At 51.3% G+C, this 17996-nt stretch overlaps 1 protein-coding gene across 1 annotated transcript in view; it reads right to left on the bottom strand.

Moving 5' to 3' along the window:
- Window positions 1-17996, bottom strand: part of PAX5 (paired box 5) — a 141348-nt gene that overhangs the window by 28294 nt on the left and 95058 nt on the right. Inside the window, exon 8 of the mRNA XM_014962565.1 lies at window positions 2395-2496. Within this exon, the coding sequence (XP_014818051.1) occupies window positions 2395-2496 (102 nt within the window). The remainder of the gene's footprint in view (window positions 1-2394; window positions 2497-17996) is intronic.

Below are 17996 nucleotides of genomic sequence, written 5' to 3'. Positions count from 1 at the left end.
AAGAACCAGTGAGAGGAACAGTGCAGTTATTCAATATAATAGGTCACACAAGCCTATGTGTAGTTAAAAATAAAATCTATTACCCGGGAAAATCAGCCCAGATGACTCTACATCACCCAACCCTCACGGCATCTCCTCTGGCTGAGCATCACCAAGCCCCATGTCCTGCACTTTTGCCTTCCCACCCCAGCGGCTGCTCCTCAAGAGCCAGTAACTCCTGATGAGTTGATTCCCAGACATCCTGAAAAATATGGAAGAGCAAGTATTCCCCTCTAGCTGGGAGAGGAACTGGGGCCCACAGTCAGACTTTCAGAGAAAAGTGCTCTAAAAGAAGGTGGTAGATTCACACAAGGTTTCTAAAAGCATCTAAATTGCTATCTTCACCGGGAATGATGCATCCAATGCACCCAGGATTTCTGATGTTCACCCCCAGCAGGAGGATTCCCCCTGAAGTGAGGAGGGCTTCAGGGCACGGGTAACAAGCCAGCTTTGGAGGGGCCGGGCAGGAGAGAAGTGGACTGGCGGACAGGACATCACCTCCTGGGCATGGACATGACCAACCGAGCCTTAAGGCATATCAGAGCCTGTGGTGGAGCTAAAAAGTTGATGGATATTCAAGTCTCCATCCTATGTGAGCAGTTGGCTGTGGCATCGAGTCAGGCAGCCTGGCTGAGGATGGAATAAACGTACCAGGAACGGTGTCTGTGTGTGTGCATCCATGAGAAATGGCATGAAACAAAAACCAAACCTCACACTCTTGTCAAACAAGACTTGCTTTCAAGTGTCCACTTTTTGTCCTCACACCTCCCCAATCTCGTACCCTCACAGCAGCTCTTTCACAGATTACAATTCATGGGTAAAAATTAGTTTCTACACAACCTATGACCTAACTTCCATAGCCAGTTTCTAACTCTAATACACACATAAAATGGATGATTTTTGTTTTTTAACTCCTTAGCAATCGGCAGAACCCCATTTGGAGATGTAATCAAAGCTGGTAACAAAGACTAACCCCAAAAGAGCCTGGACATCAAATCACTGGCACCAACTCCCACTTTCCTATTATGAGCATTTTTTTCTAAATCACCACCTCCCAGAGACGTGTGATTACACATGAAATTCCATTTTGGGGGTTTTCCTCAGGAGCTCTCTGGCCTTGCTGGCTCCAAAGAGCTGGCTCAAATGTCCTTACGGGCTTGGAGAGCAATAGGTGAAAGAAAGAGAACATCCAAGTTATCACCGCTTTTCAAGTCACATGATACTAGGGGCCAGATTCATGGCTTTTAATGTACATATTTGGGCTTCAAAACGCCACTTTCCCTCATATCCAGGAGTGTCTGCCACGTGCAGACCAAAGCCAGCAGAGTCTGGGGACAAATCCCAGAGATTCTTTCAGGCTGAAATAAGTGCATGGATTTTCCACCAGCATCTGCCCTCTGCCAGCTCAGTGTTCCGCTGCTGTGCCAGCACCACTGCTGGCTGCCAGCACCCCGGTGTCACCTGCAGGAGAAGGGTGGCCCTGGTGATATTAGGCACCCACAGACACTGCTCTTCCCACCCCGGGCCCCGCGCACCCTCCGCTCCCACTCGCCACACAGGCAACCACTGGCCACTGGCCGGCTCGTGCCAGCCAGCATTTCTCACCCCGGGGCTCCAAAAGGGGATCACAGAATCACAGAATCACAGAATCTTCTAGGTTGGAAGGGACCTTAAAGATCATCTTGTCCAACCGTCAACCTGACTGACAAAAATAGACACCCACACAACAAACAAGGAGCATCATCACTAAACCAGACCTCCCAGCACTACATCAACCCGGCTTTTGAACACCTCCAGGGATGGGGCCTCAACCACCTCCCTGGGCAGCCCATTCCAATGGCTGAGAACCCTTTTCATGAAAAAATTTTTCCTAATATCCAGCCTAAAGAAATGACAGAAATGCAGTGCCCTGAGGACAATTCTGTGTCCTCCAGGAGTCAGCCAGGATGGGCGCAGTTTTGCACAGAGGGATGTTGAGGTTGGGACGTGCCCTCGCCATGGGGACATGGCACGGAGGGACACAGCATGTGGGGAGAAAACAACAGGGGGGATACAGCAAAACCTGTGTCAAACAAGGAGAGCTCAGAATGGTCCAAGACGGAGGCTGGGGGACCCTCCAGCATCCCGGTGGCAGCGTAGTGCCTGGGCTGTCTCCGCACCAGGAGCCTGGTCCTCCCGCGCTCAGCATCGCTCCCATCCCCTTCCCCTCCAGCCCTGTGGCCTCTGACTCCCGCTCTCCTCGGCGCAGAGCATCCGCCGAGCGCCGCGCTTTCCTCCTGAAACGCTGTCTTTTTTCCTTCCCTTTTATTTTTTATTTTATTATTATTTTTTTTCCTCCCCGTTTTGAAGACTCACCAGGCACCATTCCTGTCAGCGCCGGAGCGGAGTAGCTGCCCTGTCCGGCAGGCGGGACGTGCGGCGGGTATCCTGGGAGGGTTGTGCTCGCCAGCTCGCGACCTGAGGAATCAAACCAACAAATCACCACGTGAGCGTCGCGCGACGAGCGGACACGGTCTTACATCTCCCCGGGCGCCCAGAACACAGCCATGCATTTGTCATCGCGGCGCCGCGAGGGCCAGCGCGGGATTTCCAGCCTGGCAGGGAGGGCAGGGACGGCTCCGCTTCCTCCAGGAGCTGCCACAGAGCTCCGCGAAGTGAGAGACGGGAAGGGGGGAGAGCGGAGCTCCACGGGGAGAGGAGAGGAGAGGAGAGCGCCCGCCTGAACCCCGGCTGCTCGCCCCTATTCCCCAGTCCCTCCAAAGCTCAGATTTGTAGAGTCAGAAACAGCGAAATGTGAAATAACACTGATCTTAATGACACTTTCTCAGAAAACTCTCCGGAAAATCACAGCGCGCGGGCTGGCAGCTCGTGGAGATCTAAATACAGAGCAGGACGCTGATTTTATCTCTTATTAAAGCCAGTGGAAAAAAAAAAAAAAAAAGAAAGAACAGAACAAACAAAAGACATTGAGATCACAGAATCACAGAATCACAGAATCACAGAATCGTAGTGGTCGGAAGGGACCTCAGAGATCATCGAGTCCAACCACAACAAAAAAAAAAAAAAAACAAAAAACAAAAAAAAAAACCAAAAACAAACAAAAAAAACCCACAAAAAACACAAACCACCACCCACCACCTAAACACACAACAACAACCACCAAACCAAAAGCCATCACCCACCCACACAGCATCCCACCACAAACCAATAATCTTGGGCACCAGAGCATGCCCTGAAGAGCCATGTCTACACGTTTCTTAAATACCTCCAGGGATGGTGACTCCACCACCTCCCTGGGCAGTGCATTCCAATGCTGGATAACCCTTTCAGTAAAAAAATGTTTCCTAATATCCAACCTGAACTTCCCCTGGCGCAATTTGAAGCCATTACCCCTTGTCCTATTGTCTGTAGCTTGGAAGAAGAGACCGAGAGAAGAGATGTGAAGACCGTTTAAAATACAGTTTTCTGTGGTGCCAGAAGAAGGCTCGGATTCGCAGACACAGCCTGATGTGGCACTCTTAAACCACAGAAACATGTCTTTTCATCCAAGTACCCACAGGTTTTCCATGGAAATAACCCGGGGACAGCAGGGAGTGCTCTGTCCCCCTGTGCTCCCAGCCGGGAAGGGGGGGTCCCCCCCTGCACCCCTTCAACTCTCACCACTGACCAGAAGAAATGCAGAGACCCTCGTGCTCAAATTGTTTTAAATAGGCGTTTGATTTTATGACAGTGATTTGTTGCAGTCTCTAGAGCTTGGAGAGATGGAAACTAAATGTTTTCCCAGGAGTCAAAACCATTTTTAAACTTTTTTCGGTTGGCAGAGGTTTTGAGCCATGATTTCATTTCAAACTGATCTAAAAATAAAATTGTAAAATCTTTCTCTTTTTTTTTTTGTTAACGTCGAAGAAATGAGATCTGATCTGATGAGATGAGAGACGGGGACGCGAGCTACTGCAAATTGCTGCTCACCACCCCCAGGTCACGGCCACCGAGGCCGCTTCCCCCACCGCCCCCACAGACGGAGGGTCCGTGCCGAGATGCCGGCGGCGCCGGGCATCGCTGCCGCGATCTCTCAGCACGTGCCCCACTTTCCTCGGCGCTCCACATCCACAAATCGGGAGGCGCACCGTTTCTCCCAGGCCCTTCCTACAGAATATTTATGGTGCATCCATATCCTGAAAGAATTTAAGGTTCAAAACAATTGATTAATTTGCTCTCTGGTTCTAGGGGGAAGGCAGATCCCTCACGGAAGAGCATCATGAATTCTAATTATTCAACACAGGCGGAAAATGGCTCTTTTAGATTAAATGTTCTCCCCTCATCACTGCCCTGCTTCCTTCTCTCCTGCACAAAATTAAACTCTGATTCTGTCATCTCTACAGCCTGGGGAGGGCAAAAGTATCTGCAATCTACTTAAATTTGGTCACAGAAGCCAACTTCACTCCCAGCACTGGCAGCCCTTGATGAAGTGCTGTCCCTGGCACAAAAAGCACCTCACAGCCTGACCTCCACGCAGGTTCCACCACCCAGCAGCCCTCCATTGACCCAAGAAGGGCCACCAAAAAGGGTTGTTGGCCTAAGAAGGGCCACCACTGCTCTCCCCTTTCTCAGCAGGGTGGTGTCACCGTGGAATGGCCCAACGCCTGGTCTCCCAGAGGTGCCCAGGTCTGTGGGCAACTTCCCCTCCCAACCTGTTTCACACCAACACTCCCCACACCAAGGCTTCCAGTAGCTAATAAAAAACTTCAAACTTTGCCCTACAATTTGTTTCAATACACTGAAATACTACATTTTTCACTTTCTCCAAAGCCACTGTCACACCCACCACGGTTAGGATCTTTGTCAAGGGCACTGAGCAACATAGCCACCACTGGAGACACCAAGGAAAGTAGCATCTCAGCTCCTCTGTAAATCAGGACCCCACCACTCATAGTCCGTTCTACAGGTCTGTTCAGGTTTCCTTCACAACCCACTTCCAAATCAAAAGTTCTGTCATCTATCAACAAATGTCCAGCAAGGTCACTGCAGGCCTCAGGCATGGACTGGGAGGTGGCCAAGGGGGGCTGGAAAAGACCAAGTGCTGCAACCCCAACTCTTTCTCTTAATTGCATCTGATGTGCTTCCCTCCCCCTGCCAAAGTCTGCAGCATCTCTGTCCTCCTTGAGATTTCCTCCCTGGCCCTCCAACTGGCAAGTTTCAATTGCACTGGAATAATTTCTTTCAGAGAAACATTAGCAGCCCTGGCACAAAGAGAAGCTCAGAAGCAGCCTCCACACCAGAGCTCCTACCGTAAGTGAGCAAAGCAGCCAAGAGGAAACAAATACAGGATCATAGAATTGCCGAGGTTGGAAGGGACCTTTAAGATCATCGAGTCCAACCATCAACCCAACACTGAGAAACCCACCACTAACCCATGTCCCTCAGCACCACATCTGCCCAGCTTTTAAATACCTCCAGGGCCACAGAGACATATTGACAAATATCTTTCAAGACACACTCATTCCTAAATAATTTTGGTGTGGGCTTTTTAAAGGGTATTTTAGATGCCTAAAGTTGGGTGGCTGTGGGCAGAGCTGTCTCCCTCTCTGTCTCACTGGCCTGGCACTGGGCAGGACAGAGCAGCTCAGCTGTCAGCTCCAGCCTACAGAGAAGCCTCACCAGAGCAGATCCTAGCAGGGCTTTCCAAGAACAACTTCTGCCAACACTGTGAAGTCACTGCTAAATCTTCAGGTACCCAATTACCCCACTAAGTCTTGCCATGAGTGGCCTCCCCATGGAGAGAGGCCTCCCCCTGGCCACCTTGCTGACCTCCTCAACATTGCTGGAGAGCATTTCCAAGGTGTCCACCAGTAAGGCATCTTGGATCCATTGCTCAGCCAGTACCCTAAGAAAAAAATCTTAGGGGGGCGAGGGTCTAGGCAACCTGTGCAAGGCAAGGGTTGCATTCAAAGCACACACAACACATTGGACTTGAACGCAGAAAAGGTCCACATTCTTCAAGCGGGGTGTAGTGAGACTAGCACTGTTCTTCCCAGGATGGGGAGCATGTCCTTTCCCCCATCACGGCTGGATCCCAATCAAGCTCTGTCACCTCCATAGGTGTCCTTGCCACAGATGTTTCCCACCACACCAGGGGGGTGAAGCTCCATCCCTATACCATCAGTAGCACCTGGGATACCCCAGGCCCAGGCTGCCAAGGCCAGCAGGTGAGGAGTAGGAGCCTTCAACTGGAGTCAACATATCTTGGAGACTCAGGAGAGCATCCATCAGCCAGGTGTAATGTTGAGGAGCTGGGCTGCCACTGCACGAACATGGCGTGCCGCTGGTGCCACACAGTCCACTACTTTCTTGCAGCATCCTATTTCTACAAGCAAGTGGCAAATCATAAAATCATCGAATGGTTTAGGTTGGAAGGGACCTTAAAGATCATCTAGCTCCAACTAAATACCCGTGAATCCTTTTATTCTCAGCTGGGGGTGTAGACACTCAACAATGAGTAGTCAGGAAATATTTGTTATTCTTTGAAAGGTTTGAACGTGAATTGTTTTACCAAAGTTTCTAAGCATTAGGAAATAAATGAGCGGCACTTATCATAGAATCACAGAATGGTTTGGGTTGGAAGGGACTTTGAAGGTCATCTAGTTCCAACCCCCTGCCGTGGGCAGGAACACCTCCCAACAGACCAGGTTGCTCAAAGCCCCATCCACTATTAAGCCCCAACCGCTATTAAGCACTATTCGTAACAGCAACTGCAGTTTTCACACTGAGATGCCTTGTGAGGTGTGAATTTGAGAGAAGGAGGAGGGAAAACGAAGAAAAAGGATCTAGAAATGTGGCACAGTAAAGTATGGTCTACAGAGCGTGTGACTTACAAAGAATGTTGGGGAAAGGAGAAGTTTTAATGTCTTTGCAAACCCCAAGTGCTTGTGAGTGGCTGGGTCACCTGAGGGAGCACATCCAGCTGAAGACACCTGGCTCCATCCCAGACAGACCTGTCTGGAGAGGGGACAGGGCAGAGTGAGGGCACCCCAGGGACAGGGACCACCAGCCCCCCACCGCCTCGGGGAGCGGAGCCAACCCCTCTGCATGTAGAGAACCATCGTGAGCTCACCACGGGGATGAAGCATTGCACATGGTTTTCAGCCTGACTCCCTGCCAGAATGCATCCCGCGTTACTCCAAAAGCCAGAATATAACGATGCCCAATAACAACAATGTAAATTGGCGCTGGGGAACCGGGGGGCGCAGCCACGTGTCAGAGTGCTTGGCTCTGCACACAGCAAAACGCCCGTCCCTCCATTCACCAGGAGCTGGCAGCACGCTCGCGCTGAGAGCAAATTACCATTTCTCCAAAGAAAAAATAGTGCCAATGAGTAATTTTCTCCCATAAAAGAGGTTATTTTGCAGCCAGCGGCAGGAGAGGTCAGCAGCGCTCCTTGGAGCAGGGGTGGCCAGCAGTGCCCAGGCATCGGCAACTGTCCCTGCTGCAGGAGAAGCTGCCCAAGGCCGGGGAAAAGGGCTCCAAACCATGGTGAAAAAAGAGAGAATGGTTTAGAAGCGTTCTTCAGTTCTTGTACTTCTAAAAACAAAAAAACCAAAAGGCAGCAAAGAGCATTTCCAAGTGTGTCTTTGTATACTACTGTGTGTAAACGTGAATCCAATTAACTTCAAATTTAACTACTAATGAAATTATCTCATTTTGCTATCAGCTCAGCTCTTATCCATGGCAGTAATTAACCACTGGGGGTTGTCACTCCCAGACACATGACACAAGGACTTCCCCAAGCTCAGGTGCTTCAAACCCTTGCAGAATTCATTACCCTGACAGTGTGAAAGCCCTTCACTTTCAATACCACAGGGCACCAACATGTTTTTTTTCCCTTTATCTAAGTGATTGCCAGCAACAGTATGAAAGAAATGAACCCACTGGAGAGGTAATTAATTACTGCACAGGATACATTAGAAAATGCAGGGGGTTCAGGTGGTGGGGAGGGGGCTCACAGAGCCCCTTGGCCGCTGCCACAGAATCACAGAATCACAGAATTATTTGGGCTGAAAAGGACCTTAAAGCCCACCACCAGTGCCACCCCCTGCCCTGGGCAGGGACACCTCCCACCACACCAGGCTGCTCCAAGCCCCCTCCAACCTGCCCTTGAACCCCTCCAGGGATGGGGCAGCCACAGCTCCTTGAGACAACCTGGGCCAGGCTCTCACCACCCTCACACCAAACAAGTTCTTCCCCACAGCTCAGCTCCATCTCCCCTCTTGCAGGGTCAAACCCTTCCCCCTCCTCCTAGGGCTCCCCTCCCTCATCCAGAGTCCCTCCCCAGCTTTCCTGGAGCCCCTGGAGGGACTGGAAGGGGCTCTAAGGTCTCCCTAGAGCCTTGTCTTCTCCAGGCTGAACCTCTCCAACTCTCTCAGCCTGTCCTCACAGCAGAGGGGCTCCAGCCCTTGCAGCATCTTTGTGCTCATCAGAACCATGCTTGGCAATCGTGGGCCAGTGGTTTTCCTGCTGGAGATGTGGGGTGGGATGCTCTGGCGGGAACTGAGTCTTCACCTGCTTCTCCATGCCTACTGCAGATGTGAAAGCGCCATCAGCTGAGGAGCATGGTCAATGATCAGGCAGTGCATTGGGTTAACAGAGTAATCACAACTCTCCAGGGACAATGATTCAAAACCAACAGTTGGCCAGTGCTGACGTGTCCCTGTGTCCACTTGCACCTACTGCCAGTGTCACCTCAAGGTGGACCGGCCGCCCCATCCAGCACGTGCCCATGTCACGCCCAGCACCAGGTGTTCCATCAGCAGAGACCAGCATCTCCCAAGGATCCATCTCACACATCTGCACCCTCTGCCCAAGGCAGGGCCCCCTCAGACCTGCCCACCTGTGCAGAGCAGAGAGCCCCCCAGCACCATGCAGGGACTGCTGCCTCCCCTCACTCCTTGTGCCTTTCACAGAATCACAGAATTATATGGGCTTGGAAGGGACCTCTGGAGGTCATTCAGTCCAACCCCCTGCCGGAGCAGGTCCACCCAGAGCAGGTTGCACAGGAATGTGTCCAGGAGGGTTTGAACGCTTCCAGAGAAGGAGACTCCACCACCTCTCTGGTCTGTTCCAGGGCTCTGCCACTCTCATAGGAAAGAAGTTCCTCCTCATGTTTAGGTGGAACTTCTTATGTTCAAGTTTGTGCCCATTACCTCTTGTCCTGGGCACCACTGAAAAAAGACTGGCCCCATCCTCCTGACACAAGTATTTATAGGTGTTGATCAGATCCCCCCTCAGTCTTCTCTTCTCCAGACTAAAAAGACCCAAGTCTCTCAGCCTTTCCTCAGCAGAGAGATATTCTAGACCCCTCATCATCTTCATAGCCCTTTGCTGTATGCTCTCCAGCAGTTCCCTGTCTTTCTTGAACTGGGGGGCCCAGAACTGGACCCGGTGCTCCAGATGGGGCCTCCCCAGGGCAGAGCAGAAGGGGAGGATGACCTCCCTCCACCTACAGGTCACACTTTTCTTGATGCAGCCCAGGATGCCATTGGGCTTCTTGGCCACAAGTGCACATTTCTGGCTCATGGCATCCTGTTGTCCACCAGGACTCCCATGTCTTTCCAGGAAACAATTTTTAAAAAGGCAGGTTTCACAGAATGACAGAACCACAGAATGACATTGGTTGGAAGGGACCTCTGGAGACCAGCCAGTCCAACCCCCTGCCAGGGCAGGGTGACCCAGAGCTGGTTGGACAGGAACATGTTCAGGAGGCTTTTGCCTGTCTCCAGAGAAGCAGATAACCAATTTAGACTTATGCTAAGTGGAGATGAAGAGGTGCCAGCTCACTGTGACCTGCCCACAGGATTGTGTGAGGAGCATCCTTCCAGCACCATCCCATTGGGTCTGCTGGAAGCCCACACACACCAGGAACGCTGCCGCTGGCTGCGGCAGGGCCCCTGCGTATCCACTACAGCAGTGCACCAGCAGAACAGACAAACCCCTTCCAAAAGGCATCCGAGATGGATGGACAGGACTTGGCTGTCGGCTCCCTCCGAGATGAACTCTCCCAGTCTCCGAGGCCTCGCATTGCGATGGGAGAAGGTCAGTGCCTGCCCCGACCTCCGGCTCCTGGCCCTGGCTTGTGGCACCACCTTTCTCGAGGGCCCACAGATATCAGTGGCAGAGGAAGGGACCCCCACCAGTGCTGCTCTGCCACCAGGACCCCCGGGAGAGTCCTGCTGCCCCCGGGAGCCGGGACACATGGCTCTTCCCTCAGCAGGGCCTTACAGCCAGGGGTGCATTTGCCCGATACCAGAGAAAACGAAAATCAGGGATTGGCAGAGATGGTGTTTTGGGAGCCACCTCATCTCTGGAAGCAAACCCAAATTTCCAGCCTATTTCAGTCAAACTCATTACCAGAACTGACTTTTATTTTGAAAAATCCAGCTCCTGCTAAGAACAGCTCTTCCTTTGCCCAGTGAAGATTTTTTGGCAATGCTAACCAACACCAGGTTGGAGGGGGCTTTGAGCAACCTGGTCTGGTGGAAGGTATCCCTGCCCAGGGCAGGGGGGTTGGAACTCGATGATCTTTAAGGTTTCTTCTAAACCAAACCATTCTATGATTCTATGATTCTAACCCTGTTGTTTCCATCATTATCCTAAAGAAAACGTTTTGGCCAAACGCACAACCCCGTTAGCAGGAAAGGACCTGACAAGCTCCACCACCAGCTCTTTCTCCCCAGGGTCACGCTCAGGGTCTGGTTGGGGCAGTGGAGTGCCCCAAACCGCAGACCAGCATGTCTTAAGAAAATTATCTGGTTTTATCACGTAAGAGACACCACTCCGTGCTGAGCACCACAGCAGCACCGTTACCACCTCGGGTCCAGAGCCACGTGCCTCAGTGTTGGGTCCAGCCCAACCCCCTCTCGGACACAGCATCCCGTGGGATCACATCCCACCCTGTCACACCAGGAAAGGAGACGCCAGACCCCATCACACCGAAACGCCGCTGTTAACGAATAACTTCCCCCCTGTGCACATCTCAGCTCTATTTGTGGGTATCAGAGCCGGAGCGGTGCGCTTACCGCAATGAGTTACCTCTCCTGCACCTAATTAGAGGCAGATAAAACAGTGGTAACACACAGATCACCTGTAATGATTTTGCTGACTCGATTATTCTTCTGACAATTAGCTCTGGCTGCCAAAGCCTCGCAGGAATGTCAAAGTCTACTTCCTACAAAGCAGGTAATGTCACAGGTGTGACCATGAAATCAATAATGAGGCATAGCTCTTGCAGAGGGCATCCAGGTCAGATGGAACAGCCCTTAAATTAAACATTGATAAGCAGAACACAATTATCCATCATGTTTAAGTGCCTGCGTGAAATTAGCAGCCAGGGAATGGGAGCAGTGGGGGAAAGATTAGTGGGGGAGGTATTGAAATGCGCAGTGTCCACTGTGACTGGGGCTGCAAGGGCTGGTGACAGCGGCACCGTCATCTGCTATCAGAGCCATAAAATTCAGATTAAGCACACTGCGCTGAAACAGGGGTTGCAGATGTGGGTCTGGTTTATTCTCCTCACCTGCCAAGGCAGTGGCAGATGTCTGAAGGAGCCCAGGGCTGCCCTGCCTGGCAGGTGTCTTTCCTGCTCTTCCCATTGACAATTTTAAAATGCTATTAAAAAAGATGCAGGGCAGGGAGAAGGAAAAGGAAGGAAGAACAGTACTTTCTGGTAGAGCAAAAATGCAGGGAAGAAGTACAGACAAATACGCCCATCTGTTTTCTCTGTAATTTCTAAGCAGGAGTCCTGGAGCTGCGGAGTGCTCTGCCCTCAGCCTCATCTCTTCTGGGCAATCTCCCTCGGCTGCTGCTGCTTAAAGCTCCCATCCCACCTTCCTTGCATCCATGGGGCTCTTGCCCCCTACGAGCAACCCAACAGTCCGGCTTCTCACGTATTCTGTAGGGTCGTTGGTATGAGGAGGCTTTGTCTGCAGGCTTGAGCTGAGCTGCACCCTGTCACCCACCTTGACTACTCAAAGCCTGTCTGGGTTCTCCCCTCCCATAACACACGTAAAGTTAGAAATCCCTGGTTTGAGCCTCATTTAAGTCACACACACACACATGCAGTACCCAGGGCCGGGGGGGCATCTGTAGGGAGACTAGAAGATACCCCGGGTGGACAACATCTCTACAAGAGCCCATCCCTATTCCAGTTCTTGTGTGGCCAACACCTAGCCATGTATTAAGATGTGTCAGCTTAATTTAACCTCCCCCTGGCTCCCAGTAAGTGAAACCTTCACTCCTCACAAGCTTTCTCTTCATCCAGCTCAGGGCATGCGTGGGAACAGCAGGCACGGTGGTGGCCTGGGCTCAGCAAGACACGGAGTGGCCAGGTCTCAGGTGCCCAGTTAAGTGCAAGGAGGGATGTGGGGAGGAGTGGGGAAGCATGGCAGACAGCTGGAGAGCATCCCACCACACTCTGGGTGCACAACACACCAACCCCAGAGAGGACAACTCTCTACCCCTGGTGCTTCATCCATCATAGAATCACAGAATACTTTGGGTTGAAAAGGACCTTAAAGGCCCCCACCAGTGCCACCCCCTGCCCTGGGCAGGGACACCTCCCACCACACCAGGCTGCTCCAAGCCCCCTCCAACCTGCCCTTCAACCCCTCCAGGGATGGGGCAGCCACAGCTTCTCGGGGCAACCTGGGCCAGGCTCTCACCACCCTCACACCAAACAAGTTCTTCCCCACAGCTCAGCTCCATCTCCCCTCTTTCAGGGTCAAACCCTTCCCCCTCCTCCTAGGGCTCCCCTCCCTCATCCAGAGTCCCTCCCCATCTGTCCTGTAGGCTCCCTTTAATCAAGAGGGCACCAAGAGGAAGCGAGGGCAGATGGGTGTGAGGATGAGAAAGATGAGACCTTGTGGGAAGACACATCCATTAAATCCCTTCTGTGGGGTTGTCCTCCTCCCACACCTGCCTGGAGAACCGCAGAGGAGCAGCAGGGCAGGAGCAGCACCCCACAGGATAGGATCCTTGGGGAAGGCTGCAGCCCACTGGGTACAGCCTGCAGGTTTCACATCCCTGCATGATCAAAACCTTTGAACATCCCTGTTCCTGAGGAGCACAGTCATCCCCAGAGGAGGGGACCAACAGCCAGGGCTGCCAGCACCAATGTACTCAGTGTTTGGTCAAACACAATGATGTGGAGGAAAAGCATCCTCTGATGCCATATCAACACAGAAAAACAGGGGTCAGCAGCTCTGGGCAAGCACATGGCTTCCTGAGGTCACCAAGGTGTGATCTCCAGGTCGAAGGTGCTGTGCAGGACCAACACTGGATCTGAGTACTGCCCAAAGCAGGGTCCTGGATGGGAGCTCTCACACCTCACCACCACCACTGCTCAAACCCATCGATGGCATCACCAACCTGCTGAAAGCCACTGTGGGCTCCAGCCAGTGCATCCAGCTCTCTTGAGTCAAAGTCAGCAATGTCTGCTCTTTAGGGGAAATAAAAAGAAGGGGAAAGCAAAGTGTGGCGTAAAAGTTGGCTCAGGGCTGGGGCCAAGTGGGCCGGCGCTGGAGTGTCCATGGCAGACCACAGCCCTCAGGTTTGCCTTTATGCTAGAACCAGCCAACACCTTTTTTAACAAAACCTTCCCATTAAGCGACAGAAATGCCCCACAAAACCTGAACTGTAGAAAGCTGGAGTTTATGCAAGCAGAGAGGCTGTTCCTTTGGGCATTTTGACTCCAAACACTTCTGGGAAAATCTTTGAAGATGTTAGATTTCATTTTCCTTTAAAAAAAACCAAACCATCTCATTTTCAAGTTTTGAATGGCTTGGCTTTGTAAAATGTAAGCTGCTGAGGACAAATATAAAAATTGGTCCAAATGAAAACAAGAGGTGCACTCTGCTGTGGGCTAGTTTTACATTGCTGACTACTTTCACCGGTTAAACCTTCCTCAGATTTGAGGTTTTTTTACTAGGAAATAGACATGAAAAAGGAAAAATGTCAAATATCTTCACAGAGGAGGAAAACCCATTCCTGCCAGTCTTAGATTTAAGAACTTCTCAGCATCCGCCGGCAGCCATGGGGTCTGCAGGGCTCTGCCATAGCCAAGGGAGGTGGGACTAACGTGTACTCAGCCCTGAGGACACCAAAAAGGGCTATGGGGGCACAAGGACCAGACAGCTGGAGTTGGACTAAGCTCCCACGGGCTCCCGGTCTGGGGCTTGGTCCCTCACCACTGTGGAGGAGAAGCATCTCCCCAGAGCTGGGCTCCAACAGCAGGGGAAGGCGGCTCCTCCTGGTCCCAGCAGGACGGGGTCTTCTGGTGGGGAAAACACAATTGCAAAGACGAGGCCACCATGTGCTTAATGCTGAAATTCCTGGAGATAATCATATGATATTTGGGTCTGGTAACAACCCCTTCTCTTCACTCAGAGATGGAGTGAGAACTGGCATCCCCCTGTGCCAGGTGACAGTGAGGAGGGGACAGAGACGTTGCCGAAAGCAGCCTGAAATGGGCATTTTTCTGGTGGGCACATTTCCCCATCTGCATTTCCAGGGCTCACGATGCAAGGGGGAAGTGGCAAAACTGACAACAATTAGCACCTGGGAACTGATGAAGCCGTGTGAAGGAAGCCAAGCATCAGCTTCCACGGGCTCCGAAGGAAAAGTGACCTGGCAGAGGCAGCCTGGAGGGACAGACAGACGGGTGTGCAGAGGTGAGCCCAGCACAGAGACACGGGTGGGCTTCTCCGGCTCTGGTGGAGCCACTGCCACTAATTACACCCACCTACAGCCCCCTTTCTTCCAAAAGGGATTCGCTGCAGACCCAGCGCTCCGTTCGGCAACCTGCCTTCATTTGGAAATGACATCAAGTGCTGCCTTCAAAGGCAAAAAACCCCATGTGTCTACTTATCTGAGAGACCAGTTAGCCTCCTCCTGTCAAACGAACGTGTTAAACGGGGAGAGAGAAGAAATCTCACATAAAAATAATGGGCTTACCACCATGGCAGATTTTAGCCTAGAAAATATTATTTTTCGGACAAGTGCAGCTCATCGTGCAGTGTATTTCACAAGCAGGAAGGAAATGAAACTTTACATTAAAACAGGAATAATAAAACCAACTTCAAATAGTTCAGAGCTTAAATAAATGCACCAGAACCCAAAAGAAAAGTCCAAAAAAAAAAAAAAATCCCTAAACAGAACACTGCTTCCTGCTAAAATGCAGAAAGTGCCATCCTGGCTGTTTTTCTGCTGCTGGGTAACATGCTCCTGCATTTCATCTCCCCTCGCATCTCAGGTCTGAACAGCCCTTACACACCTCACCACCGCTGCCAAATTAAAGATGGGGGTTTTTCATCCCATTATTTCTAAAATGTACTCCAGCCAGCACGCTACATGCAATGAATGAAAGAACGAGGAGAATTAAACCACGCAATGAAACAGCTTTCTGACGAATAAAGCTATGGAAATTTTAGGCTCCATTTACTTCTCAATCTAATTTTGCCCTCCAATGCACATTATGTCTGAAATGGGATCTCATGTGGTTTGATCAGTGCTCTTAACGCATGCAGAAGCAACATATTCCCTTTATTGTTGTTTCCTTTCTGCTGCACAGCAATACTTCTTATAAGAGAGGCGCAGCGGGCTCCGTGAGACTCTCTCTACAGCAATCACCGTGCTGCGGGAAAGCCGCAGGATGAGCAGGAGGACCAGCAGCGGGAGAAGTTTGTGGCCCCACGGAATCCATGTTCCTGCCTATGCAGAGCTACCTGCCTGGTGCACTGCAAAAAACATGACATCAACAGAATTATCACAAGATGATTAAATAAAATACTGTTTCCTTTCGTTTCTTTTCCAGTGTTGGAATTTCTGGATACAGCCAGAAGCTATTTTTTAGCCTCTCTTTGTAACCAAAAGGACTGGAAAGCTTCTGTGGGTTTGTGAAGAATTAAAACCTCCTTTTGCTGTGACAGGACTCCAAACACTGGGGCTACAAGGGAAAAAAAGCTCTATGAGCTACAGGGTGAAAACAAGAGCATTGTCAGCATTTTACTGTGGAGCCTTGGATGATCCTGGAACCTGTGCATGGATACGCGTGGGGAGAGGTGGCTTGCCTCCAAGTTCTCCCTCCTCCAGAAATGAAAATCCAGCACCTCTTCAACCCACTCTGCAGCTTCATGCCTCTGTGGCAAATATTTAGCAGTTAATAAAAGGGACACCTTTTATTAACCTCTCAAAGCAAGCCCTGAGGAGAGTGGGTAGTTCTCTGTTCTCCAGTTCCCTTCCTGGTTCCAAAGCCTTCAGTCTGGCTCCTGAGGATGAGGAGCTGCTCACAGGGGAGTGCGTCCTTCATTTGGACAGAGATGTGCAAGATGTACTAGGGAAACCCTTGGGCCACCTCCCCTGGCACCACGGCAGGGCTCGAGGAAAGACACGGTGATGGCCTCTCCACCAGCCTCCACCACCATGGAGGTCCCTGAAGAACATCCAAGGACAGTGGCAGCCACCATGGTCTGCTGCCACCTGGTACTACTGCTGCTGCGAGACAGGCAACCACTACCAGGGCGACACCAGCCCAAAAAGGCTGGGCTGGTACCAGTGTCACTCTGGAGCATCTCCAGCAAGGAGCAGCAGGCAGGGCAGCCCACCTCCTGCCAGCCCAGTAGCTAAGGCTCACTGTCCCCAGGTCTGAGGGCTGCGTATGGGAGACCAGGAAGAGTCTCAGGAGTCCAGCAAGCCTGTGCTGGGGGTCTACTAAGCCCCGGGTCCCTGCTGTGACCTGTGGGGCTGGGATGATGCTGGTGGGGAAGGGACTTCATGGTCCCGTGGGAGCTGGGGGAGAGCCAGCAGAAGGTTTGGCAGCAGCTGGGTGGGACCAAAACCAGGCCACCCCCGGGGGAAGAAGGAGGAGGATGTGGCTTTTCAGTCACCTTGCAAAGGAGAGGAGTGACATCCAGAGGGCTTTTGGGAACAGTGAGAGCAGGAGGAGAATCCCAGGAGCCATGCAGGCCTGCAAGCTCCAAACCTCAAAATCCTTTCACCAACTCCCATCCCAAAGATTGAGGATGTGCCAGGGGTGGCATTGCTCCTGGTGCCACAGCGTGTCCATGCTGGCACAGGGCACCCAATGGCCAGCAGCACCCAGTGGCAGTGGGGCACCAGGGGCTGGTGAGATGCCACACGAGTTGGGTCTTCACCATCCCACCCACTCCCATGTAGACAGACACCTCCCAGTGCAAGGCAGCCACAGGAGCATGGACACAGGCCAGCGTCACCCAGAGCATCTGGGGTCGGGAAGCCGGGAGGATATTGGCAATCAGATGTTCAGCTTATGAGATAAGCACAGAGAGAAAAAAAAAGCAAGCCAACAGCTTCCACCGGTCTCTTTTGTGGAGACATTAAACCCATGCTGAAATCTTCTATCTCACAAGAATCAATATTTATGATCTGCATCTGGAATTAATCTGAGATGGAGACGTTTCCAATCTAAGGATCATTGCTAGTGTCATCAGCAGTTTTCTGCTCCTCACAGGAAAAATATTTACACCCTAGATTTTAACATCTTAATTAAGGGCTCAACGAAGTCCAGATCAACAGCCCAGGTGTGATTTTTTTGGTATTTCAATAATGGTATTTTTATCCTGGAATAAGATGAAAGCTGAAATCAGGCATTTAACCTGGATTGCATGTGATGGGAAAAGTGAAGCTTTGGAAATGCTAAAAGATATTTGAGTTTCAGTATTTTTCTGTCAAAATATTTTTAATTGTCAAGATCAAAATATTTTATTTCTTTGGTGGAGAGAACCTGAAACACCTCGTTTGAAACCACTTTAAGGCAAAATTACATTTTCCCTCTACCCTGTGAACCAGCAGGACCAAGTTCCTCTTTCCAAGCCCTGTCTCTTTCCTGCCCGGTGCGTAGGTGGCGTCTCCCACAATGTGGTCAAATGTATGGC

The sequence above is a fragment of the Calidris pugnax genome, unplaced genomic scaffold (genome assembly GCF_001431845.1).
Source record: "Calidris pugnax isolate Ruff unplaced genomic scaffold, ASM143184v1 scaffold499, whole genome shotgun sequence".
NCBI lineage: Eukaryota > Metazoa > Chordata > Aves > Charadriiformes > Scolopacidae > Calidris > Calidris pugnax.
This window is presented reverse-complemented; position numbering and strand designations above follow the sequence as displayed.